The sequence below is a fragment of the Pleurodeles waltl genome, chromosome 5, assembly GCF_031143425.1.
Source record: "Pleurodeles waltl isolate 20211129_DDA chromosome 5, aPleWal1.hap1.20221129, whole genome shotgun sequence".
Taxonomy (NCBI): Eukaryota; Metazoa; Chordata; class Amphibia; order Caudata; family Salamandridae; genus Pleurodeles; species Pleurodeles waltl.
In genome coordinates, this window is record NC_090444.1 from 1,588,779,728 (window position 1) to 1,588,805,511 (window position 25,784).

General features: G+C 49.4%; 1 protein-coding gene across 6 annotated transcripts in view; it reads left to right on the forward strand.

The window, feature by feature from the left end:
* The window catches only part of ASAP2 (ArfGAP with SH3 domain, ankyrin repeat and PH domain 2), a 916,066-nt gene that overhangs the window by 620,269 nt on the left and 270,013 nt on the right, over window positions 1-25,784 (forward strand). For all 6 annotated transcript variants that reach the window (XM_069235900.1, XM_069235899.1, XM_069235896.1 and 3 more), the window contains exon 17: window positions 1,650-1,839. In XM_069235900.1, coding sequence (XP_069092001.1) covers window positions 1,650-1,839 — 190 coding nt within the window. The remainder of the gene's footprint in view (window positions 1-1,649; window positions 1,840-25,784) is intronic.

Here is a 25,784-nt window from a genome sequence, read left to right on the forward strand (position 1 = left end):
GACCTTCGGCCCATCAACCTTTTCCTCAAGTAGGAGAGGTTCAAGATGTTTACTTTTAATTAGGTCCTATATGCTCTCGACCAAGGAGACTTTATGGTAGCGTTGGACTTGCAGAATGCTTATTTTCACATCCCGTCCTGCCTGCCTGCAGATGTTACTTCTGATTCACAGTATCCCACAAGCACAAGTTCACCCGGCTCCCCTTTGGCCTCACCAGTACCTCTTGCGTCTTCAAGGAGGTGATGGTGGACGCAGCTCATCTGCTGATATCAGGGATTTCATTATTCTCCCGCATCTCGACGACTGGCTGTTGAAGGCGGGCTCGCTCCAGGTGATCGTCTCCTAGCTCCAGACTACGGCAGGCCTTCTGCATTTGATAGGGTGCACTATAAACATGCCAAACTCACACCTGACTCCCTCTCAGATGCTACCTTTCATCTGAGCTGTTCGGGACTCAGTGTAGTTTCAGGCTTATCCTCCCGAGTGGCAAGTCCAGGATATTCTGGGTATGATACCGATGTTTCAGCCTTTATCTTGGATTTCAGTGAGAATGACTCTGAGGCTGCTGGGCCTCATGGCTTCCTGCATTCTGCTGGTTACACATGCCAGATTCCATATGCAGGCTCTGCAGTGGGACCTTAAATTCCAGTGGGCGCAACATCAAGGGAATCTCTCCAAGAAGGTCCAGATCTAGTAGGGCACTGCGAAAGATCCGCAGTGGTGGTTATCAAACTGTGATTTGGTCAGAGGCAGATCCTTCTCCCTGACCAGATCTGACAGTAGTGACAGATGCATCACTCTCTGGATGATTCTGGACTGTACATTAACCTTGCGATCCTCCTGGCATTGAAAGCATTTTCCCTCTATTAAGGGAAAGATGGTGCAGGTATTTACGGACACCGCTGTCATTGGGTACTGCAACAACCAGGGCGGCATGGGGTAGTTGACCCTTTGTCAAGAGGCTCTGCGCCTCTGGACATGGCTGGAACAGCAGGGCATATCCATGGTCCGCTGCACGTTCGCATTTCGGCCTCTTTTAAGTACCGATGAAGCTCTAACAGGCTTCTGCCAGGCATGGATGTGATTGGATGCCCCCTCCTCCCCCGCCCCCAGCCAATCAGGATGTGGCAATTGGCATTGATGCTGCAGATGAAAACACTGCTGAAGAGTAAAAACAGTGTGTACAAAGATACCAATTGTATATTAAAATCCGCAAAACGATGCAGAGTAAAGCACCCTAATTTTATATAAAGTGATGCAAGTTGCGGCAAAAAACAACACACTGTCATACTAGAGATCAGCATGTTCACATTGTGGCCTCCATTAAACTAGAATATGTTGTAGAATAAGCTGTTAACAAAGGTAAGTAACTTGTTCTTTAGAACTCTAGACTAATGACTTGCCAATTTCCAGGAGTGCTTCTTGAGTTTGCTATGATTTCCAAACAAAAGTTAGGAATTTACTCTAAACGTAGGCATTAACCTTTCTGTTTTTTTATCTGATGAATCTGCCCATTGCTGATTATGATTGCTTAATGATATTTGTGGAATGTATTTCTTTTGTATTTTCTTTACAATTTTACATCATTGGAGTGCTCTCAATATTATACAATCTAAACAGTTGTTTTGAGCAATTTGTTAATATTTCAGGAATGCAAGAAAGGATTACATAACTACAAAGTATATTGAAAGAAAATATGCAAAGAAGACACATGGTGATAATACAGCTAAACTAAGCAATTTGTGTGAAGCTGTCAAAACAAGAGACATTTTTGCACTGATACAACTATATGCTGATGGTGCAGATTTGACTGAAATAATTTCACTGGCCAATGGACATGTAAGACAACATTTTCTGTTTATCAAATATAGTCTTTTTGGGTAAGATTAACTTTGTTGCAATAATATTTTTCATAAGTCAATTTAAATATTTATTTGTAAGGTGATTTTTTTGCAAATGTATTTATTCACATTTGAAGTAACCATTACAAACAGTATAAAAGCCTCACGAGAGGCAGAACAATAAATAACAATACAGCAAATATCCCACACCAATCTTGCAGATTTGCAACAAGTGCAACAGCAGCTCCCACAGTATTCCATCCCACAAGGTGGTATGGGAACTAACAACTATCTTGGTGGTGAAAGTGGGGGAATTAGAGGGGAACCACATGCATCGCCTCAGTGGATAAGTTGCGGAGCTGGTGCCAGTACGATATGGGTGCCCTCTGGCCATAAGGATGGGGTGAAGTGCCCCACTCCGTTGTACCCAGCAGCCTGTATCTCAGCCACACAGCCACAGCCCCTCCGAGTGCCAATCCTCTTCTTGTAACTCCCACTGTCGTTCCAAAGTTCACAAAGTTGCTGCTGCCCCAGTAGGAACCTTAGTGGGTGACACCTGACCCGGTCCATGCTGGCTTGAGGCTTGTCCGGCAACCGTTACTGCGTCAGCACCCTCTTCCCCTAATCAGTCCACCATAGCGCCCCAAAGCTCCAAATCAAGTTCCATGTGGTTGTCCGTACAGACCTTTCAGAAGTGGCATTCTTCAGCCTCTGCTCATTTCAGTAAATTGGTCTGGCACTTATTTTGGGTCAGAGGTGTCCGGCTGGCCCAGTGGATGGCAATACATCGCCTCGCAAGCGCCAGCCCCAACTGGACATATCAATATGCCATTTTTTCGCTTTTCTTAGGGACAGACCGCAACCCCAGTAACCAATGTCGCACTGTTTGTTCCACCTTATGCGCTTTCGTTCTACCTACCACCTATATTATCTCGGTCCAAAGGGGCTGGAGCATCCCGCATTCCCATGTGACGTGGGCAAAGGAGGCCGGGGACATGCCGTAGCTTGCACATGTGTTGGGATGTGTCTGATAAATTCTATGCAGTGTCAGTTACGCTCTTTGCAGATAGTAAAAGTGCGTCAATTTGAACCTGATGTTGCTGGCCAGCTCCCGCACCAGCGCCTTGGTCCACTCTTGGTCAGTAAGTGGAGTCTTAGGTCTGCATCTCAAGCTCCACACGTCGACACGTCTTTCTGTCAGTCCTGCTTAAGGCCAACGTATAACCGGGAGAGGATACCCCTGTCAGAGCCAGGGCCAATACCGTCCCCAAAAGGTGGGATTCAACGGGTTCTTCCGGGAAGGATATCCAGTTTCCTGGACTCTTTTGTGATACGCCGGCATACTGCAGAAATTGCCCCCAGCCAGTTCCAATGAGGGCCCAAGCCTCCACCAGAGACACAAATGGAGCTGTTCTGATACATGTCACCTGCTCGTTGACAGCCACCTGCTAGCCAACTTGAAATATTAATTGAGTCTCTTATATGCTCAAAGGGGGATAGCCACCAAATTGGGAGAGGTCGGAGTAGGGTGCTTGTTGCCACACCTGTTCCCATGTCTGGGCTACCTGCGAAACGACAAAGGGGGTGCCCTCTGGGAGTCTGGAACCTCGCATAAGCAATTTCGGGAGCTCAGCTAGCCTCCCTGAGCCCGCCAGCAACTTTTTTCTTTCATTTGGGCGGTCCTCACACCACAGGGCCACATGTAGGAGCAGACTTGCCATATAGTATAATTGGAGGCCCAGGCCGCCCTCAGCTAAATCTAATTTCAAGACTGCTAGGGGGACTCTACATCTCCTTTCTGCCCAGATCAGGGACACCAGAAACTGGTCAAGTCGGCGAAAGAAAGATGGCGGTAACACACAGTATGAATTCTGCATTGTGTAGAGGCAGCGGGTGTGAGAGAAGGCCTCTTCTTTATTTTTTTTATATATTTTATTAGCATTTTGTTATTTTACATTTGTGTGCTTGTTCATGATATAATCTTGCATTTATTACACATTTCTTTTTAACGATTCGCTTTTGTGATATGCATTACTTTTGGTTCGTTTTTTATTTCTTTAATGCTGCTGACATTTTTGCTACTTGCTTTAATAAATTGTGCTCTTTTACATGCTATCATACGTTCCTTGTTTCATTTCACTATTGTTGTAGAACTAATAACCGAACATTAAACTTAAGACCCTTCTCAACTATAACTTGGGAGGGAGGAAGAGGAATGGAAAAGGAAGAGACAAGGAGATAGAAGACTAATGAAGAAAGAGAAAAAAAAAAAAGGGCAAGAGGGGGGTGTAAAAATCAAATGGATGTTGATATTGGGAGGAGTGAAAAGAGGGACAGGAGGAAGGGAGATAAAGACCACAAGAGGTCAACTTTACGGCTTTGTGTAGGTGGAGTTTGTAGTTGTTGGTATTTAAGGTACGATAGCATATCAACTTTTGGGGTGGGGGGCCAGCCCGGGGCGCACCAGTGCGCAGAGGGGACAGTAGGTCACTCACACCTTTCGCTGTTTCTAGTGGTGGAGTGGGAGCCAGTGGATCAATTGTCTTCGTATCCCTACTCCCGGTGTGTTCTGTTTGTGATTTGGACCAATTCTGGTCGTCTGTTTATGAATTTTCCCCATTTGGTTCGTTTCCTAGTGTGAGTTAGACTTCGCCTGCTGTTCCTACGGGGTTTGTTAGTTTCTTGATTATACCATCCAAACTCGTCACTATGTCTTCCCATCTCGGGGCAATGGGAACCCAGCGGATTTCTTTGGCTTCTTCTGCTTTTAGGACCTGTAGTTCAGCTCTGGACCATGCCGAAATATCTCTTTTCCAGTCAGTTAACATAGGGTGGCCTGAGGCCTTCCAGCCCTTCGAGGTTAGTCTCTTGTAAAGGGCCAGGGATAGGCCCAGGAAGCGTCCCCTCACCTTTCCGCATAGCGCAGCCGGTCTGAGGCCCAGTAAGCACAGCTCAGTGGTGAGTCGCAACTCCGTCTCAAATAATTCAGATAGAATGGGCAATATTTCCCTCCAACCAGATTGGATCACTAGACATCCCCAGACCATGTGGTCAAAATCCGCCTCTCCTCCTCCACATCTCGGGCATGTCCTAGGGGCCCCCCGTATATACGGAACAGTCTGTGGGGTGTGAGGTACGTCCTATGTAGATAATTGTATTGGATTTATCTTAACTGCGTGTTACGCGAGATCACCCGGGGGGTAAGCCAGTATTTTGTTCCACACTGGGTCAGACAGTTCCCGCCCAATCGTGTTCTCCCACCGACCTCTCAAAGACTGTAAAGGGTCTAAGGCTGCCTCAACTTGGGCCCGGTATATTTTGGCGATCAGATGTGGTTCCTCCCCTGATGTCAACAATAAGTGCAGGACCCCGTGGGCAGCGGGTTCCGCATTTATTGTGTCCCAGTGAACTTTAAGAGTGTGTACTAGCTTCCCATATAGCAAAAATTGACCCCGGGGAACACCTTCTTCCGTTAGTTCAGTAAATCCCCTCAGTACACCTTCCTTGAAGAGCCCCCCCACTGTTTCTGTTCCAGCTGTCAACCAAGGGATAAGCCCCATACTTCCCGGTCCCTTCCCCCGGATTCCAGGGCAAGCACCGACTGTGGTAAAGCTGGAGAGTATGGAGGGTCCACTCCCACCATTTTCGTGCATCTTTTCCAGCATGCCATCGCGACTTTTATCATTATATTATTCCCAGGGGGAGTTATTTTCCTGTTTGCCATGCATGCCGCAATCCATGCCGTGTCCGTCACTCCTTGGGCAGTACATATATCCAATTGGCCCCTACCCGCCAGCCAGCCACTGCAGTTGGGATGCCAGGTAGTATGCCTCAAAATCAGGGGCTCCCAGTCCTCCCGTACGGGGTGGCCTGCAGATAGTCGTGAGTGTAGTTCGCCTACGTCCATCGTCCCATATCAGTCTCTCTGAGCAACGCATTCAGGTCGCGGAACCATGCCTGGGGGATCAGCAGTGGCAAGTTGGCAAAATAGTAGAGAAGTCGGGGGAGCATGATCATCTTGGACAGTGCCACTCTGGCCATCACTGGCAAATTCAGAGAGTGCCAAAACCCCACCGAGGACCGCAGGGATCGGAGCGCTTTGCCAAGGTTACCCTCTCTTAGGTCTCCCAGTTCGTGGAAAATTTGAATCCCCAGGTACCTAAAGGTCCGTGGGGCCCATTTCAAGTCCATTGGGCATACTGCAGAGCGTCTGTAACCGGGCGTCAAGGGGAACACATGTTTTGCCACGGTTAAGACGTAATCCCAATACCTCTCCGAAGTCCTCTAGGACCTCCAGGGCCCAAGGGAGACCGCTCGTTCCGTCTCTGAGATAAATCAGTATATCATCTGCATATAGCGAGATAATGTGCTCAGTTGGTCCCCACTCAATCCCCTTGCCCGCTCCTTCACCTCGTACCCAGGCCGCCAGGGGTTCTGTCGCCAGGGCGAACAACAATGGGGTTAGGGGGCACCCCTGTCTGGTTCCACGGTGCACTGGGTTTGCACTGGAGATTGTCCTACCCGTCTTTACCCTTGCTAGCAGGGATGAGTATAACAGGTCCACCCATCTAACCCAGCTCTCCCCCAGGCCCATTTTTAACATTGCCAACCTCAGGTAGTCCCACCTGATTGAGTCGAAGGCCTTCTCAAAGTCCACCGCCAATAGGGTCCCAGCTGGTGGTTTTGATTTGTCGGGCATGTGTAAGATAGAGAAAATTAGTCTAAGATTCAGGGAGGTGCTGCGACCAGGAATTAAACCGTTCTGGTCATCATGTATCAGTGTGGGCATGTGGGGTAGCAGCCAGTTGGCCATGATCTTGCTAAGGATCTTAAAGTCGCTATTTAGCATTGATAGCGGGCGGAAGTCAGCTACTGTTGCCTCCTTGTTGGTTGTTTTGGGGAGTGGCACTACTAGTGCTTCACGAAGTGTGCATGGTAGTTCTCCACTCTGTGCCGCCTCGGTGTACATCTCCATCAATCTGGGGACTAGTAAGGGCTTATACTTTTTATAAAAATCCATAGGAAGACCGTCTGTGCCAGGTGTCTTCCCAGGGGCCAGCTGTGCTATTGCATCGCTTATCTCTTCCGTAGTCACTGGCCCTCCTAGACTGACCCTGTCCTCTAAGTTCAGCACCGGCAGGGGGATCCGAGTCAGGAAATTGTCAAGTGTTCCTGTCCCCAGGCTGGTAGGCTTCCTGTACATGTGCGTGTAATAATCTCTAAATGCGTCATTAATGGAGCCTGGGCTGAGTCTGCGAGTTCCCCCTCTGTCCAATACGCTTGTGATAGGTTCGCTGTCCCCATTCGGGCGTACCAGCCATGCCAAGAGTTTACCCGATCTCCCCTCTTCCAACTGTAGGGATGTCAGGTACCTCTGCATGCTATGGCATCTAAGCCGTTCTTCGACTTGGGAGTGTTCTCTGCGTGCGCAGTCATACTCTTCATCTACTTGCGCTGAAGGGCCCTGTGTCAGTTCCCCCTCATGAATGACCTTCTCCAGAGCGTTTAGTTCCCTTTTTAGTATGCGTCTTACCTCCACGGACTGCCCAAGACAGTAACCCCTCGTCACCACTTTGAGTGTCTCCCATTCTATGGCTCAGGAAGGGGTGGATCCCTTATTGGTTTCAATGTGTTCTGTTAGGTGGCATCGTAGCGCCTCAGGGGTCTTCGAGCGCCGCGGGGGTCATTCTCTATGATGGTATGGGGGGTCTGTCCTGTGATACCCTCAATGTCAGTAATAGGGGATTATGATCCGATATTGTACGGGCAAGGTATTCAGAGTGGGTCAAACCTCGAGCCAGTCCCGCAGTGCAGACCATCCTATCGATTCTAGTGTGCACCTGGTGGAGGCCCGAGTAAAACGAGTAGTCCCTGACAGTCGGGTGCCGCAACCGCCAGACATCCACCAGTCCCCAGGTGCCTAGCCACTCAACTAGTCTTTGTGCTGTCTTGGTTGATGTTGCCCCCTGCAGTGGGGGGCTGGACCTGTCCATGTCTATGTCTAGTACTGCGTTAAAGTCTCCTCCTATTAGTATTTCCCCTATGTGTTGACGAGTAAGGTGTCTAGATAGGCCCATCATAAATGAGGTTTGGTCCTGATTGGGGGCGTAGATGCAACTCAGAATCAACGGGAACCCATGTAGTTTCCCCTCCAATATGACAAACCTTTCCCTCTTTATCTATGTTGGAGGAGTCAATCGTCAGGGGGACCCCCGCCCTAATCCAAATCAGAACGCCTCTTGCATAAGCTGAATATTCTGTGGCAAACACCTGTCCCCTCCATCTCCGTCTTAGCTTTTCTCCCTCTCCTGGCGCCAGGTGGCTCTCTTGTAACATAGCTACCTGCACCCCCCTTCTCTTTAGGAAGGAAAGAATTCTATGTCTCTTGGCTGGAGTACCCATCCCCCTGACATTCCAGGTTATGATATTGTGGTCTGCCATCTTATTCGTAAAGCCTGATGTAAGTGAGCCTGGCGCGCCCGGGACCCTGATTGACCCCCCGCCCCGCAAGCTCGTACCTTCATTGTGGTCGATCCATTTCACACATATAGCCGATGTAACTCGTAACTTCAAACCCCAACTCCCCATCCCCAGGGCACCTCCGGAACTGTAGGTTGCCCAGCAAATTGTGCAACAGTGCAACTTGTTCAAACACATCACTGCAATACTCGCCAGCCAAATCTGACAGGCGAGAGTCAAGTCAGGGGGGGCGGCCAGGTCCGGAGGGGCCATTCTTCCACTCAGTTCGTCTTGTCGCTCGGCGCCATCGTAGGTCAAAACTATGCAAGTTCGTCAGCAGTTTGCGGGGTCACCCTCGGTGTGTAAGTCGATCTTCCGGAGCCATCGGCAGAGGACACCATTGAATCTCCACCCACTCAGGCTGCTGCCTCCAGGGCCCTCCCTCTTGCCCGTTTCCCTCTGTGTCCGCGTTGGCGTCAGTCGTGGGCGATCCCTGGGCCTCTTTCCCCTCGGGGCCCGGTGGGTCCCGCCCGCAGCATGGTTTTCGTGCATGGGCCGCGCCGACTGTGACCCATGCCTCTCGAGCCATTCCCATGCTTCCTCTGGGGTTTGGAAGAACGTGGTCTTCCCCTCCGCAACCACTCGTAGTCTTGCTGGGTAGAGCAGTGAGTACTGTATCCCCTCATCTCGCAAGGCTCTTTTAATCGCCAGGAAAGAGGCGCGCGCTTGTTCTGGACTTCCAAAGTGAAGTCAGGAAATAGTGTCACTTCTCCGTTGGCTACTTTAAACAGGCCCGTTTCCCTGGCTTTCTGTAGGAGTATGTCTCTGTCTCTATAATGCAGAAGTTTAGCAATTACAGCCCGTGGGGGCCTTCCAGGAGCCAGCGGTCTAGACGGCACACGATGCGCTCGCTCCACTGTGTAGAAGGGGGTCTGGCACCCCGTCGCGACAACCGTGCTTAGCCATTTCTCCAGGAATTCCACCATGTTCGTCCCCTCGATCCCCTCGGGGAGGCCCACCACGCGCACATTGTTCCTCCTGTTTCTACCCTCTGCATCCTCAACCCGTTGTTCAAGCTTTGCCACTCTGCCAGCTAAAGAGGTCACCTCTGCTGTCACGTCTTTTTGTTTCGGCACGACATCAGCCAGTGTTGTTTCCGTTTCTTTAACTCTGTCAGCTAATTTATGGTGATCAGCTCTCAGGAGGCCCACTTCTATCGCCACTTGATTGATGTTGCGTTGCAATGTTGATTTGGTGTCCTCGATGGCTCCCAGTATCGTGTCTAGGGTGTCTTGCACTTTGACTTGTGACTGGTTCTGTAAGGTCGTCTCATTGTCCCCCGGTGGTGTCAGGGGGTCCATGGCTTTGTTCTTATGTCGGCCTTTGGGGGGCATCGGTCAGGCAGGGGGATGTGCCCCAGGGGGCCCGGCATGTGGTCAAAGCGCTTGTGCTGCCTGCTTCTGATTTGTCCTCTCACTTAGGCCTCAGCTGTCTTAGCCCCTGGCCCCGGGTGTTCCAGGGCGAGCTCCAGGCGTTCCGCCGGCCGTTTCCAGGGCCCAATCCCCGTGGGGGGGAGGGTTATGTTAGCCAACCATGAGCGACCGCCACCTACTCCCGCCCTAGGCCATTCACTGGGCCCCACTTCGTCGACCGGAGCCAAGCACACACTACCACTGTAGCTTGGTTATCTCGTCACTCGATGCACTCACCCTCTCTTGGGTACCACTTATATGTCCGTGGTGCTTCTTATGATTGCGCCTGGTATCTCCAGTCAGGAGTCGATGGTGTCCTCGGGTCTCCAGTTGCTCCCTCGTTCTACCACGTCCGGTAGCCAGTCGCTAACTATCCGCTAGGCGTGCTCCCCCCGAGGGGGGCTACCGGGGGTCAATACTCCCCTCAGTGGTTCCTTGGACGGCCTCCATAACGTTGCCTCGGGTCTTTCTTTTGCCGCCAGGGCCCCATTCCATATGTCTGGGCCGGGTCCAAATGGTTCTGGGCCACGCCCACTTTACCGGCCCGAGAGGCCAGATATCCTTATTAGTATTGGGATCCACCGGGGCCCAGCGCTTCCATCAGGCTCCCCAGGCACTTCAGAATGGGGCCAGCGCTACCGCCACCGCACGTGGGCCGCCCACCCGGTCCCGAGCACGGTTCGCGTCTCTACTCGGGCCGCGGCGTCAAACTGGAGGAAGGGCCGCAGGTCTCCGCCCACGCCGGGCGGCCCGACGCAGCTGAAAGCCTGCGCCGGGACCCGGGCCAAGGCTCAGCGGCTCCGCTCGCTCGCTCACTCGTCTGGACTGCCGTACCCGCACTCCGGTGAGGGACGGTCCGGGCTGGCGCGCCTATCAATCAGTTTACTGTCGGCCCCTCCGGAGCCGGACGATTAAGTGTGCGCCATGTTCCAAGCCATGGCCACGCCCCCACCGAGAAGGCCTCTTCTTGACCTGGTTAGCTCCCACTTTTTTACCTGGTATGTGATGTAGCCTAGAAGTAGTTAGTGCCCAGGGCCCCTGCTAACCAGGTTCCCTGGGCCAGAGCTCTTTTATAAAAAAATGTTGTGATGCATTGGCACAATTGGAGACAACTTTAGCTGACACCGTAAGTCCCTAGCAAATGGTACTTAGGTTCCCAGGGCAGGGGTTACTAAGGGTAGCCCCCTGAGGGCAGCAGCACTGATTGTGCCACCCTAAAGGGCCATGCATTCAGGTGCACCCAGCACTACATCGCATACAGAGTGTCCTAATGCAACCCTAAACTGCAAACTCGACAAGGCACACTGCCTGTGTGCCCTGTCTACTACAAACTGCATGCAATATAGGTAAGCCACCCCTCTGGCAGGTCTTCCAGCCCCAAGGCAGAGTGCCTTATGTATGGGAGGGCATAGCTGCATGAGCAATATGTCTCCACTGTGTCCTTGCCAAACTTGAGACATAGTGGGTGAACAGAGCAGCCATTTTAATACATGTGCTGGACACTGATCAAGTACGAATTTCATAGCTGTGTGATTGCCACTCTGAACCCTGGGTTGTTTAATATCAAACAACTCAGAATGATAAATCCAAACTGGTACCATTGTTGGATTTGTTATAAAATGTCCCCAGGGGTCACCTTAGAGGTGCTTCTGGCATGGTTGCTGGCCAGTCACATCCAGCCTGCCACGTCCATGCACAAATCTGCACCCCTTGGGTTGAGGGCCTGTGCCATCTGGGATGTGGAACAAAGCCCTTTCTGGATGAAGGTACTAACATCCCCTCCCTCAGGATAGTCCACTGCCCTGTTGGCGAGCTTCAAAGAGCTTGCCGCCCTTGAAACTCAACCTCCAGGCCTGCTGCTAGCAGCAGAAGGCGACCCCCATTGCAAACCCCCACCTTTGGCTGGAGTAACAGTGGGAAACTCAAACAAAGATCAGGAGGAGTAGCCCTATCTAGCATGCACCACCCTTAAGGTGTTGCATGCGAGATGGACTATCCGTTTCATTCTCCTCCATCTTGGATGGAAGGAAAATAGCCAATCTGGTGTAGGAAAGTGACCTTTGACCAAAGGAAGTGGTCACATAGTGGGTGTAGCCACCCTAAGGTATATGACCCATTGGTCATTGACAGGTTCTCCCTGAAATGCCCACTAAATACAGTATTTAGTGGACATCCCTAGATCGAGAAATCGTTTTCGATGGACAGAAGAAGACTAGCACCAAGAAGATCCAAGGCACAAGAATTGTGGACCTGCTGCATCACAGAAAAGGCACCAAACCCTGCCTGCTGCACCCAGGATCTGACAATCTCCGCTGAGGAGATGCTGGACAATTGGAAAAACTCTAAAGAACCCCAGAGGACCTCCAGGCTTGGCAAATTGCCATAGAACTCCCTCCAGAGTGGAGGTACCACTCTAAATCCACAAGAAACCAACAAGCCAGTGAGGTCCACTTCACTGACCGGACACTAACTCCGGAACCGCACGCTTCAGCCGGACAAAACTTCACATCAATGACCGCGAGGAAAAACCCTGCCAGTGTACCGAGTTTGGTGGCACAGCTCCTTCCAGCAGCTGAACCGAACCAGTACCCTGGATATTGGTCACCTAGCTTCGGACGTCCTGGAAAACAGTCCACCCGGTGCTGAAAAAGGACCAGGAGGGAGCCCCAGTTGAGGGACTTCAGAAACAACCCAGACCTCCTGCCAGAGAGCCCCTGTTGTCCTGCAATCAACTCTTGAACCAACTTGCCTATGGCTTCTGAGGGCATCCTTGCGCACAGCTCCTGGATCACCCAGCCCCCCTGTGCCCTTCCCCGAAGAACCTGCTGTGCCCTAAGGGCCCACCACCCCTTGCGACCTCGGCACTCCAAGAGGGACCCCCCAGGATTCACCTTTAAACTTACCTGTTCAATGCTTTTCCAAGTGGTCACTTGCAGTGGCCCTGCTCCAGAGACATTTTCCCCCTGCTCCCGCCGGAACCGGGAGCCGCCCGAACTTGTCCAGATGGGAAAGTCTACCCACCAATGACCTTGACCAACCTGCAAAAGAAGAACTGGATAAATCTACTGTGCGATTTTATATGTATTTTTAAAGGTTATCCTCCATTGATTCCTATAGTGTGTAATTACGCACAAAAAGATAATTTTTGTTAAACTACAAAACATTCATATCTCGAAAAGTACTTAACCAATTCTGACGATCTTTGTCTTAAAATGTATGTAACAATCTGAAGTATTTTTATAAAGATCTCGAGTTATTCCTTTGAGTGTGTGAGTTGCAAGATTGATGTTGTGAGTACAACAAGTGCTTTGCATTTCTCCAAGATTGGCCTAACTGCTCGACTAAGCTACCATAAGAATTATAGCATTAGGTGGTCTAGTTTTTACCCCCTGTAAACCAACGTGCAGTTGTCTGGGCTCCCTGCACAGTGTGCCTAGCTTTGCACACTACATAGAGAGCCAGACGTCTACAGCAGGGGAGCAGGATCATCTTGCTCAGGGCAACTCTACCCACAACAGAAAGCAGCAGTGTGGTCCAGAACTGAACAAAGGCCAATGAGCACCCTGCCCATATTTAGATCGTACTGTCGGTGACGGTTACCTGAATCCCCAGATACCGAAAAGCATGGGTCTTCCATGTTAGTCCAACATCAGGAAGGTCAGAGACTGCAAGTCCAGCCAGGGATGCCATGGGTAAGAGGACCTTCTTATGACGGTTGACCTGGAGTTCTGCAACCTCCCCAAACCTGGCTGTATGGCACAGAAGGAGAAGCACCAAGCGTTCTGGGTCTGACACATAAATCAGGGTGTCATCGGCATATATTTTGTAAGGTGATTTTTAATCTTTCTTTCTGATGGAGACTTCTAACTCCAGATTCCTCTATTTGATACCGTAAATTTTCTCAGTTATCACACTGCTAGGTGGTGCCTTGAGGCACTGTGTTGGTTTTATTCTACCAAGACATAGTGGAGCCTTATATAAGCGCCAACTCTGCACACTGATTTCCATTCCTTTCCTTTTGCACCTTCAAACACAGATTTGGAGCTCTGCTCTCATTTTCATCAGTTTTCATTGTTTTCCTTTTTGATTCCAGTGTGCATAGGACCTAAAACTGCAAGGTTCAAACCATGTTGTGAGTGTCGAAACAGATCTCGGTAACTCGGACAGGGTGTGTCTTTGAGCTCAGGGTACAACTCCAGGTTGTGCGGTGAATGTGCCCTTATGCGCCCACAGGTGATCTGGGACCGTGAGGCAAAGCTGAATGTCACGAAACATGAAAAGTTGTCACAGGCCTCGTGTAAATCCTGCTCCCGCTCGGAAGTCGAGAGCACGGACCTGCTCCTGTTCTGGAGTTCAATCCAGTGGCATTTCCTCTTCATAGTCAAAATCATCAGATAAGTCAAAGTCAAGTTTAAGGAGAAAACACAAGAAGGCGAAGCTTGTCTCAACCCCATCCCGCTTTCTATAGAAGTAAACGTTGTGAAGGCGTCAAGGTGCCAATCAGACTCACTCCCAATCCCTTTTTGAGGTGCAGATTCTGTAACTGATCTTAATGCACCCGAGTTTCCGGGCCATCAGTGACGCAGAGCAAGTTGAGGCCCTCAAGGGGTCATGCTACATACTTTTGGCACTGTTCCGGTTCCCTCTGTTATGCCTTCAAGTTGCAAAGGACCCAGAGGGGCCTCCAGTCAGATTACTGCTGGCACATCTGCCCTTGGCGCCATCTGAGCCTTTAGAATTCAACTTGATTTCCACGACGACTCTGGTGCTGACTTTAATCCTAGCTCAGAGACCTGGCCCAGTCCAGTCAACAATGATACTAACGTCTCCGATGTGGACTCCCATGTCCAAGCCCAACAAAGGTTGTACTCCGAATCCACTGCAGCACACCCAGTTCCGTTATATTCTGTTTCTAACAGCATATAACCACTGTTGCAGAGCCATCCTCTGAGGCTCATCACATTTTTGTTTCCAATTCTGAATAATATTGGCCGTGATGGGAGTGATTTACTCCTACATTATGATGATGACTGTAGGAAGTTGGCTCTGTATGCACTATTTCAAAGTAAGGAATAGTATGCACAGAGTCCAAGGGTTCCCCTTAGAAGTAAGATAGTGGCAAAAAGAGATAATACTAATGCTCTATTTTGTGGTAGTGTGGTCGAGCAGTAGGCTTATCCAAGGAGTAGTGTTAAGCATTTGTTGTACATACACATAGACAATAAATGAGGTACACACACTCAGAGACAAATCCAGCCAATAGGTTTTTGTATAGAAAAATATCTTTTCTTAGTTTATTTTAAGAACCACAGGTTCAAATTCTACATGTAATATCTCATTCGAAAGGTATTGCAGGTAAGTACTTTAGGAACTTCAAATCATCAAAATTGCATGTATACTTTTCAAGTTATTCACAAATAGCTGTTTTAAAAGTGGACACTTAGTGCAATTTTCACAGTTCCTGGGGGAGGTAAGTATTTGTTAGGTTAACCAGGTAAGTAAGACACTTACAGGGCTTAGTTCTTGGTCCAAGGTAGCCCACCGTTGGGGGTTCAGAACAACCCCAAAGTCACCACACCAGCAGCTCAGGGCCGGTCAGGTGCAGAGTTCAAGGTGGTGCCCAAAACACATAGGCTAGAATGGAGAGAAGGGGGTGCCCCGGTTCCGGTCTGCTTGCAGGTAAGTACCCGCGTCTTCGGAGGGCAGACCAGGGGGGTTTTGTAGGGCACCGGGGGGGACACAAGCCCACACAGAAATTTCACCCTCAGCGGCGCGGGGGCGGCCGGGTGCAGTGTAGAAACAAGCGTCGGGTTCGCAGTGTTAGTCTATGAGAGATCTCGGGATCTCTTCAGCGCTGCAGGCAGGCAAGGGGGGGGTTCCTCGGGGAAACCTCCACTTGATCGAGGGAGAGGGACTCCTGGGGGTCACTCCTCCAGTGAAAGTCCGGTCCTTCAGGTCCTGGGGGCTGCGGGTGCAGGGTCTCTCCCAGGTGTCGGGTCTTTGGATTCAAAGAGTCGCGGTCAGGGGAAGCCTCGGGATTCCCTCTGCAGGCGGCGCTGTGGGGGCTCAGGGGGGACAGGTTTTTGTACTCACAGTCTTAGAGTAGTCCTGGGGTCCCTCCTGAGGTGTTGGATCGCCACCAGCCGAGTCGGGGTCGCCGGGTGCAGTGTTGCAAGTCTCACGCTTCTTGCGGGGAGCTTGCAGGGATCTTTAAAGCTGCTGGAAACAAAGTTGCAGCTTTTCTTGGAGCAGGTCCGCTGTCCTCGGGAGTTTCTTGTCTTTTCGAAGCAGGGGCAGTCCTCAGAGGATGTCGAGGTCGCTGGTCCCTTTGGAAGGCGTCGCTGGAGCAGGATCTTTGGAAGGCAGGAGACAGGCCGGTGAGTTTCTGGAGCCAAGGCAGTTGTCGTCTTCTGGTCTTCCGCTGCAGGGGTTTTCAGCTAGGCAGTCCTTCTTCTTGTAGTTGCAGGAATCTAATTTTCTAGGGTTCAGGGTAGCCCTTAAATACTAAATTTAAGGGCGTGTTTAGGTCTGGGGGGTTAGTAGCCAATGGCTACTAGCCCTGAGGGTGGGTACACCCTCTTTGTGCCTCCTCCCAAGGGGAGGGGGTCACAATCCTAACCCTATTGGGGGAATCCTCCATCTGCAAGATGGAGGATTTCTAAAAGTTAGAGTCACTTCAGCTCAGGACACCTTAGGGGCTGTCCTGACTGGCCAGTGACTCCTCCTTGTAGCTTTCTTTGTTCCCTCCAGCCTTGCCGCCAAAAGTGGGGGCCGTGGCCGGAGGGGGCGGGCAACTCCACTAAGCTGGAGTGCCCTGCTGGGCTGTGACAAAGGGGTGAGCCTTTGAGGCTCACCGCCAGGTGTCACAGCTCCTGCCTGGGGGAGGTGTTAGCATCTCCACCCAGTGCAGGCTTTGTTACTGGCCTCAGAGTGACAAAGGCACTCTCCCCATGGGGCCAGCAACATGTCTCTGGTGTGGCAGGCTGCTGGAACTAGTCAGCCTACACAGATAGTTGGTTAAGTTTCAGGGGGCACCTCTAAGGTGCCCTCTGTGGTGTATTTTGCAATAAAATGTACACTGGCATCAGTGTGCATTTATTGTGCTGAGGAGTTTGATACCAAACTTCCCAGTTTTCAGTGTAGCCATTATGGTGCTGTGGAGTTCGTGTTTGACAGACTCCCAGACCATATACTCTTATGGCTACCCTGCACTTACAATGTCTAAGGTTTTGTTTAGACACTGTAGGGGCACAGTGCTCATGCACTGGTACCCTCACCTATGGTATAGTGCACCCTGCCTTAGGGCTGTAAGGCCTGCTAGAGGGGTGTCTTACCTATACTGCATAGGCAGCGAGAGGCTGGCATGGCACCCTGAGGGGAGTGCCATGTCGACTTACTCATTTTGTTCTCACTAGCACACACAGGCTTGTAAGCAGTGTGTCTGTGCTGAGTGAGGGGTCTCTAGGGTGGCATAAGACATGCTGCAGCCCTTAGAGACCTTCCTTGGCATCAGGGCCCTTGGTACTAGAAGTACCAGTTACAAGGGACTTATCTGAATGCCAGGGTGTGCCAATTGTGGATACAATGGTACATTTTAGGTGAAGGAACACTGGTGCTGGGGCCTGGTTAGCAGGGTCCCAGCACACTTCTCAGTCAAGTCAGCATCAGTATCAGGCAAAAAGTGGGGGGTAACTGCAACAGGGAGCCATTTCTTTACAATGACAGTTTACACATGGACCTACAGGAGGCCAATGGGCTTGATACACACACTTATATTGGATTGTTGTCCCCCCATTGCACCCCAAACCAAAGAGAGCTTTCCTTTTGTTGTCATAATTCAGCATGCTGCTCAGATCCTGAACCTACAACTGCCTTATGTTGGTGTTAAAATGTTACAGCTTGGTCCTACTTCCTTTAAGCCTGTACTTCCATTCAGCAAAACCATAACTGATCTCTGATGGCGGCCGATTTAAGCTTTGCTCTCAGCATATAAAGGAAGTTCACTTTGGCCAAACAAATCAATCAGTGTGGACAGGCACACAGATATTCACTTAATTGATTTCTTTTGTTATTGAACCTCTTAACATTTTGTTAATATAAACATACAAAAATAGCATCATCAATGAATTTTCCTTAAAATCCTGCATTACTGCACCCAGTATGAATATACCTCACACAGTCCAAATATCGCACGTAGACCACATTTTCAAAGACATATATCCATTATTAAATTTAGTGAAATACAAAAAAAAAAAAAAAGTTGACATAGACAGACATTCAATTTGTGGATATTTGATTACTGAAGAGGTATAAAACAATATGATTACAGCTTTGCTATTTATGGTATCAAACAAATATTAAATATGGTTTGCACACATTTCAGTGCTGGGAATAGATTAATATGCTCATTCTTCATGACCGCAATTTTTTCACATTGGTGAAACGTTTCAAGCAGGGCAGCACCTAAACGCAAAACATCTTTTCAGTGTCTGCCCACATTTATTTATTTTCCAAAGAATATTTTTTAACATAATTTATTCTAATTTTACCAATATAAGTGAGCTTATAAAAACATATTTGTCTAGTGGACCTACTTTCCCTTCACCAAGTCACCCCTATGTGGAACAAACTACCCACATGGGCCTATTCCTCCATCATGCCTTCCTGACCTTTGCAGCTTTTCACTTGGACATATAAATAGATAGGTTATCATTATTTTTTTTTGGGGGGGGGGGCGCACCTCGTAATTTTTGTCAACACTAAGCCATGCTGTTGCCCATCGGTGAACAGGCATTTTGCCAGTTGCCAGAGATTGGCATCAGGTGACACTGATTTTCTAATGCAACACCTGAGATTGGTCAGCGCAGTTTGCCTGCTAAGCTGATATACACACGCCCTCTGGGACATGGCCCGCAAGTTCTTGCCAGCGGTCCTGGAAGAACTTAGTGCCTTCCTAGCTCAAACCATTCAGGATGGTTCGGATACGACCCAAGTCATCCTTTGTGCTGCCTGGAATCAGCCGGTTGCTTGCAGCAAGCAGTTGCCACCGATGTGGTGCTCTGTCGCTATGCTTGGGTGGAGTCCTCTTTGTCTTTAGGAGATTGTAGGCATTCTTTAGGAATCCCTCCTATCTGGCGAGAAAGGGGATTCCACCTTAGGAAGTTTTAACAAGAGCCATACTGCAGCATGTTCTTTCTACCTCTCCACCCCTGCTAGACTTTTGTCCCACCAGATTCGGCCTTTCAGAGGCTAATTGATGTGGTTGATGTACAAGCAGCCCCAGCACCCCCCCACCCCCTAAGTCCTCCACACACCCAGAACAATCACCTCAGCCCTTCAAGGGACATGGATCATGGAGTCCCCGTGCAGGTCCCTGAGGGCTTTTTTGTTTTTTGTCAGTCCCTGTCTTTTGTGACATCAGTTGCCAAACCACATTAATTTGAAGTTAGCAGCTCATACCCACCCTGGGGTATGCAGGATCCAACACTTTCCCCCACGGTGGAAAATCATAACATCCTACAGGTGGGTCCTTCTGATAGTTCACCAGGGCTATGCCCTTCCAGTCCTTTACAACTTCTTTCGACATCAGAGCACCTCTTAGAAGAGCACCTTTGTAGCTTTCTACAAGAGGTGTGAGCTCTGCTTTACAAAGGAGCCAAGGTACTGGCCTCTAAGATAGAGCCAGGTTGTCAGTTCTATTATTTCCTTGTGTCGAAGAAGGATACTGGCCTCCATACAATTTTAGATCTTTGCCTTTCGAATGCTTTCCTGAGGAAGGACAGATTTAAAATGCTCACAGTGGGCCAGGCACTGTCTGCCCTTGATCCAGGCAACTGGACGGTGACCTGCAGGACACGTATTTTCATATACCTGTCCTGCAGTTCCTCAGATGTTACATATGGTTAAAGGCAGGGCAGGAGCATTTTTAATTTGCAGTACTCCTCTTCAGCCTTAACAGCACCCTTTGGGGGTGTTCATGAAAGTGATATCAGTGGTTGCTGCCCATCTTTGGAGTTTTGGGGTACCAGTTTTCTCCTACCTTAACAAGTGGCTGTTGAAGGCAGGCTCGCTACAGTGAGTCAGGGATGTGCTCCAGATGATGGCAAACCTCATGATACCTTGGGGTTCTCAATCAACGTTCCAAAAGTGCCTTGTCAGAGGCTTTCTTTTGTAGGAGTTGTCTTGAATATGTTGCTATTCTGGGCATTTCCTCTGCCACAACTAGTCCAGTATATTCTGACTACAATCCTCTTGCTTCCTGTGTATTGGTGGGAGCGGTTCTAAGGCTTCTTCCCCTATTTTCCCCCTTCACCCTTCTTGTCGGATATGCCAGGTGGCATATGCAGGCTCTGCAGTCTGTGCTCCCAGCACTAAGGAACCCTGTTGAATTCCATCTAGATTTCAGAGTATGCAAGAGATCCACAGTGGTGACTGTTCAATCGAAGTTAGACCAACAACAGACCCCCCTCACCGCCCCCCCCCAGTGTTGAGGATTGTGATGACTAAATCACTGCAGTGTTGGTGAGGTCATCCTAGTGAGGTGGAGATCAGAGTGCTCTAATCTCCCTCAGAAACACAACACCATATCAGTCTGCTGGAGTTGCTGACCATTCGCATGGAGCTGAAAGCCTTCCCATCGTTTATCAAAACAAGGCTGGTGCAGGTCCTCATGGACAGCATAACCTCTGTGTGGTACTGCAACAACCTGTGCAAAGAGACTCTGTGCCTCTGGAGTTTGCTGAGGTATAATCCATCTGGCTGTCGTGAACCACCTGGTCAAATCTTTAAACACCAGGGTGGGCTGGCTCAGCTATCACAAATGATGGTTTCACCTAGAGGTAGCTCAGGGTCTCTTCCAACGGTGGGGAGGAGCCTGGCTGTATTGATATGCCACTGTTGACAATGGAGAGTCCAAACATTTGTGTGTTGGAGTTCCCAAGAAAGCTCTCTCTAGGAGATGCATTCCTCTTCCTCTCATTTCCCTAATTGTGAAGAAGATCAGGAGTGACTGGGCCCAAGACATCCTAGTCCCAGTCTGGCACCTGGGGGTATATCCACAAGGTGGGCAATCTGTGGTTAGGGAGGATGTCCACTAGAAAGAACATTACCAAAGCTAAGTAACATGTTTTTTGTGGCAGCTCTTTTTAGATATTTTTTGTCCTATAGTTGATCCTTACTTCTGAGTATATTACAAACAGGCAGAAGATTCAAGATATTCTTTGCAGTTTGAATAATAAAAAATAGAGCTTCCATCTGGGCGATCTATTAATCGCTCGAGTCCGAAACTTGGCTCTGGCACAGCTCAAGATGCTCACTGACCCCAACCATTCTCGAGCCATATATGAGCTCCTCTAAGCCTCAGTACAGTGGAAGAGGGCCTGTATGTGCTATGCTAGGGTTTCTTTATATATTATTTTTGGAAAATATAAAAAAACTCCAATACCGATATTTGAACTAATAACTTGCTGGTCTGTCATCTGTGTTACATAAACAAACAAAGCCATTGCGGTACTTAGCAAAGAGACAAGATTAATAATGCCACACAGATTTCTTTGAGCTAAAAGGAGAGAAGATTACGGGGTCTTCGGTCATATTAACAAGAAGAAAGCAATTCTTTTGACTGCTGACTGGTTCTCATGAGCTTTGTGCATTGCTTCTAAAGGGTTATTAAAATAAACTAACAACATTTTTCCCTGTAAGATGCTTCCTGTGTGATTATCTAATAGCACAATTGAAAGCCACAGTTAGAATATCTAGTACTGTAATGATGTGGAGTGAGAGCAAGTTTACCTTAATCACTTTGTTGGCCAGGCTTGTCTTAGCAAATCCTGCAGTACAATACACTCACAGCTCTTCCCGAGACATGCAGGGGAACTCTGGGAAGAGGCACAAAAAGCGTAAGAAGTCAAAACAGACTTTGACTGCTCCTCGTCTGTCAGCTGACACAATGACTTTGGAACATCTGTGTTCCAGGCATGGTTCTGCAGAGCTGTCACTAGGTCCAACTCAGCGCTTCCTCTCATTTCCAGGAGCTGGAGCGATCCCCACTCATGTAAGAGTTTTACGAGGCCATGCGCCATGTATTTGAGCAGGCCGGAGAACCTTCAGACCCCTCGGAAGAGGCACAATCAGGTTCTGCACCGACATCTCCGGCCTCGGCTCCGATGGGGTCTTGTGGATCCTATCACGGATCCAGACAGGCCCTGATTGTGATATTCTCCGATGCTGGTCCCAGCGCGGATACTCCCAGCGCCGCTGACCCCAGCCCTATTATCATCCCCGACAACTCTGAGTCAGAACGGCGTCGTTGTGTGCTTATTCCGGCGCAAACAGGGCCCACTGGTCCCTAGATAGTTGCCTGAGCATTTATCTGAACAGCCAAGCATTAGGTCACCGGACCCTTCAGAATACCATTTGGACACTCCTACTAACTTGGACTGGTATGAGGAGCTAGGAGATGCCAGTGCATTGGACACATCTCCAGATACTGGTTTTCTTTCTCCCCCTACCGTGGCTATGCAGGAACGAGCATCATATGCAGTGGTGGTGAAGAGGGCAGCGGAGGTCCTCGACCTGCCTTCTATGGCGGTCAAGCCTAACTTCTTGACAGAAGTGCTTCGGTCTGGGGCTTCCCCCGTAGAACCCCTGCTCCCCTTCAACAAAGCACTAACTGATGTCCTGCTGGGAACATGGTCCAAAATCAACACATGGGCTCCTTTGATCAGGACAATTGCACGCTGCTATCGCCCAGCGTGACCCTAGTTTCCGCACCCAACATCCCACTCATGGGAGCTTGCTAGTCCAAGCCTCAACTTTCCATGGTGCATTCCCTGCCGTCTCCTGGACAAGGAATCCAAGAAGCTGGACACCTTGGGAAAGAAAAAGTTTTTTTTTTTTCTTTTCACCAGCCTATCATTGTGGTCGGTGAACACCACATGCCTTTTGGGCCGCTACTCCCACACTTTGTGGGACACAGATTTGCAAGTTTTGCCACAGGTCCCATATGAGGCCAAGGATATCCTCTCCCCAGCAGTAAGCCCTTCCCCAGTCTCACTTTCGCCCCTTTCGTGGCTACAGAAGGGTCATACCACTGGTCCAACTCTCTGCCATCCAACATCCTGTGCAAGCTCCCCAAGCTTTGCGTGGACAAGGCCTCAGTGTATTTCATCCCAGTGGGTCAGATAGCCAGAGGTCGTCCACCAACAACTCCCCGGAAACTGTAGCTTTTAAGCCCTCTCAGTCTCCTTATAAAGGATCATGTCTTTCTAGTTGGTGGAAGAATCAGTCATCATCTTCCCCCGGCCGCCCCTGTGCCGCTGAGGGTGTGTGTTTGGTGCCTACTTGTGTCCCCTCCAGTGCTCCTCTAATCGCCCCTGGTCTGCCCTCCGAGCTGCGGGTACTTACCTTCAGGCAGGCCTGGTTCTGAGTATTCCCTGTCTCCACAGAAGCACACGTTAAATTTGCTCATCTTTGACCTCTGCACCCGGCCGGTGCTGGTGGTGGGTGTTTGAGGTTAACTGGACTTCCCAAAATCCGGAGATTGAAACTGTAAGTGTTGTACTTACCTGCAAATCGAACTAACATTTCTTCCCCCGAGGAACTGTTCTGAAAATTGCACTGTGTCCATTTTTTAAACAGACTATTGCCAATAATTCTAAAACTGTATAACTTAACGATTTCAAACAAAGTGCTGTTGATACATGTGTGAAATACGAATCTGTTGAAGTACTTACCTGGAACTTGGATCTTGTGGTTCTAAAAATAAATTAAGAAAATATATTTTTGCTATGCAAAAAAAACATTGGTCTAGAGTTGTCATTAAGTGTGTGCTTCTTCTATTGTCTGTGTGTCTGTGTGTGTACAACAAATGCTTTGTACTACCCTCTGATAAGCCTAACAGCTTGGCCACACTACCACAAAAGAGAGTGATAGTATTATTTACTTTAGCCTCTGTTAAGCGTCTGGGGAACTCCTGAACTCTGGGCACACTACATCTGTTTTTGATATAGTATAAACTGAGCCAGCTTCCTACATATGGCTTCTCTGAATCCTGGGATGTCTGTTATCAGATGTCTCAGAATGGAAAACCCTCACTGACACCAGTGATGGATTTATTGATAAATGCACGCAGAGGGCGGCACCTTAGATGTGCCCCCTGAAAACTTACCCAGCTACTGGTGTGTTCACTGACTGGTTCAAACCAGGACAGCCACCCTAGACCAAGTTCTGGCCCTCTGAGGTGAGGGACAACGCTCTCGAAGGCCCAGAACAAAGATCTGCTCTGGGCGGCGGTGATAACACCTCGCCCAGAGCAGGATGGACATTCCAGGGCAGGAAGCTTCAAAGGCCTTGCCACCTTTGAAATGCAACCCAGATTTCTCCAGATGGTGAGGCTCAACCCCCTGTCCTGATCCAACTTTTGGGGGCAGCACAGGCCGGAAAATTAGGCAGATTAGGAAGTGAGCCCACTTCATGACAGTCCCACCCCTAGGATGATCGAGCTGAAGTGGACACTACTCTTTAAATTACTCCATCTTGTTTGGAAGTAGGGTTAGGGTTATGCCCACTTTCCAGCGGAAGTGGTCATAATAAGGGTGTGATCAGCCCATTGGCTACCACCTGACGCTCCCTGTAACAACCCTAAATTGAGTATTTAGGTGGCACCCATGAACCTAGAACTTAGATCCTGAATACCTACGAAGAAGAAGGACGAAGAAGAGTCGACCCTGTAAAAGAAGAGGAAGAAGCAGTAGCTGACCCTGTACCTGCCCTTCCGGCCTACCTGTCAACTTTACCGGACCCTGCACAAAAAGACTTGTCCTGCAGCTACAACTTCAAGAAACCCAGGATGCCTGCCTGCCTTCTAAAAAAGACTCAGACTTGCGTGAGCAGAAGACCTGCTCAGCAACTAAGAATCCAACAAGGACTCTGCAGCCTGGAAACCCGACACCTGAAGTGACCTCTGTGTCTGACGACCTAGACCTGTTGAAAAGCCCACCAGTGGTGCCAGCAGAGCTCCCCAGCTGAGCACGAGTCCACCTGAGTGTCACCCCTCCTAGACTCATCCAAGTCACCTGCAGCACCTGCACTCAGGCTCCCTCTCCAAGAGTCTGGTGGTAAGAGAAAACCCAACACCTAGAGCAACCACTGCACCCGTGAACCCTGCCCCCGCTGAGGTGGGTCATCGGTGCCAATTACGTTCCCCGGCTCCTGAGAGCTCGAGTCAACCCTGGGTCCACCCCTGCCAGACTCCCCCACGATGCCTGCAGCCTTAACTCATAGGAACCCCTGACCACAAGTGCTCCCAAATGAGAAAACCGACCATCAAAAGGCACCCCTGCATCCGTCACCCCTGGGCACAAGAGAAGAGCACCCCAAGTCTACTACCTACTTGTTTGTTGTCCCCGACTGGCTTTCCAGCCAGGGCCTGCAGCCTGTTTGTCATGGGGTCATTGAGAGAACTCTGAAAATTTCACTGTATTTTTGAAACTGCAAAGTATTTTTCCTTAAAAGTATACTCATTTGTTTACGAAGTTCTTGGGTTAGAAACATATATAAAAAGAATTGTTATTTTTCTAAATTGGTCTCAGATTTATTCTTTCAGTGTGTTTCTCATTTATTGCCTCTGCGAGTGCAACAAATGCTTAGCACTACCCTCTGATAAACCTAACCGCTCACCCACACTTCCACAAAATAAAACATTAGTCTTATCTGATTTTGCCTCTACAAAACCAATTGGAGATCCACTGGACTCTGCACAGTGTGCTTAATGTTAGTGCACTATATAGAGAGCCAGCTTCCTACATGGACACAGTACAGTTTAGGGCTTATCCTCCCGAGCAGCGAGTCTGGGATATACAAGGTATGATATGAATGTTTCAGCCTCTGTCCTGGATTTTGGTGAGAATGACTGAGGCTGCTGGGCCTCATGGCTTCCTACATGCTGTTGGTGAATCATGCCAGATGGCATTTGTGGGCATATGCAGTGGGACCCAAAGCACCAATGGGTGCA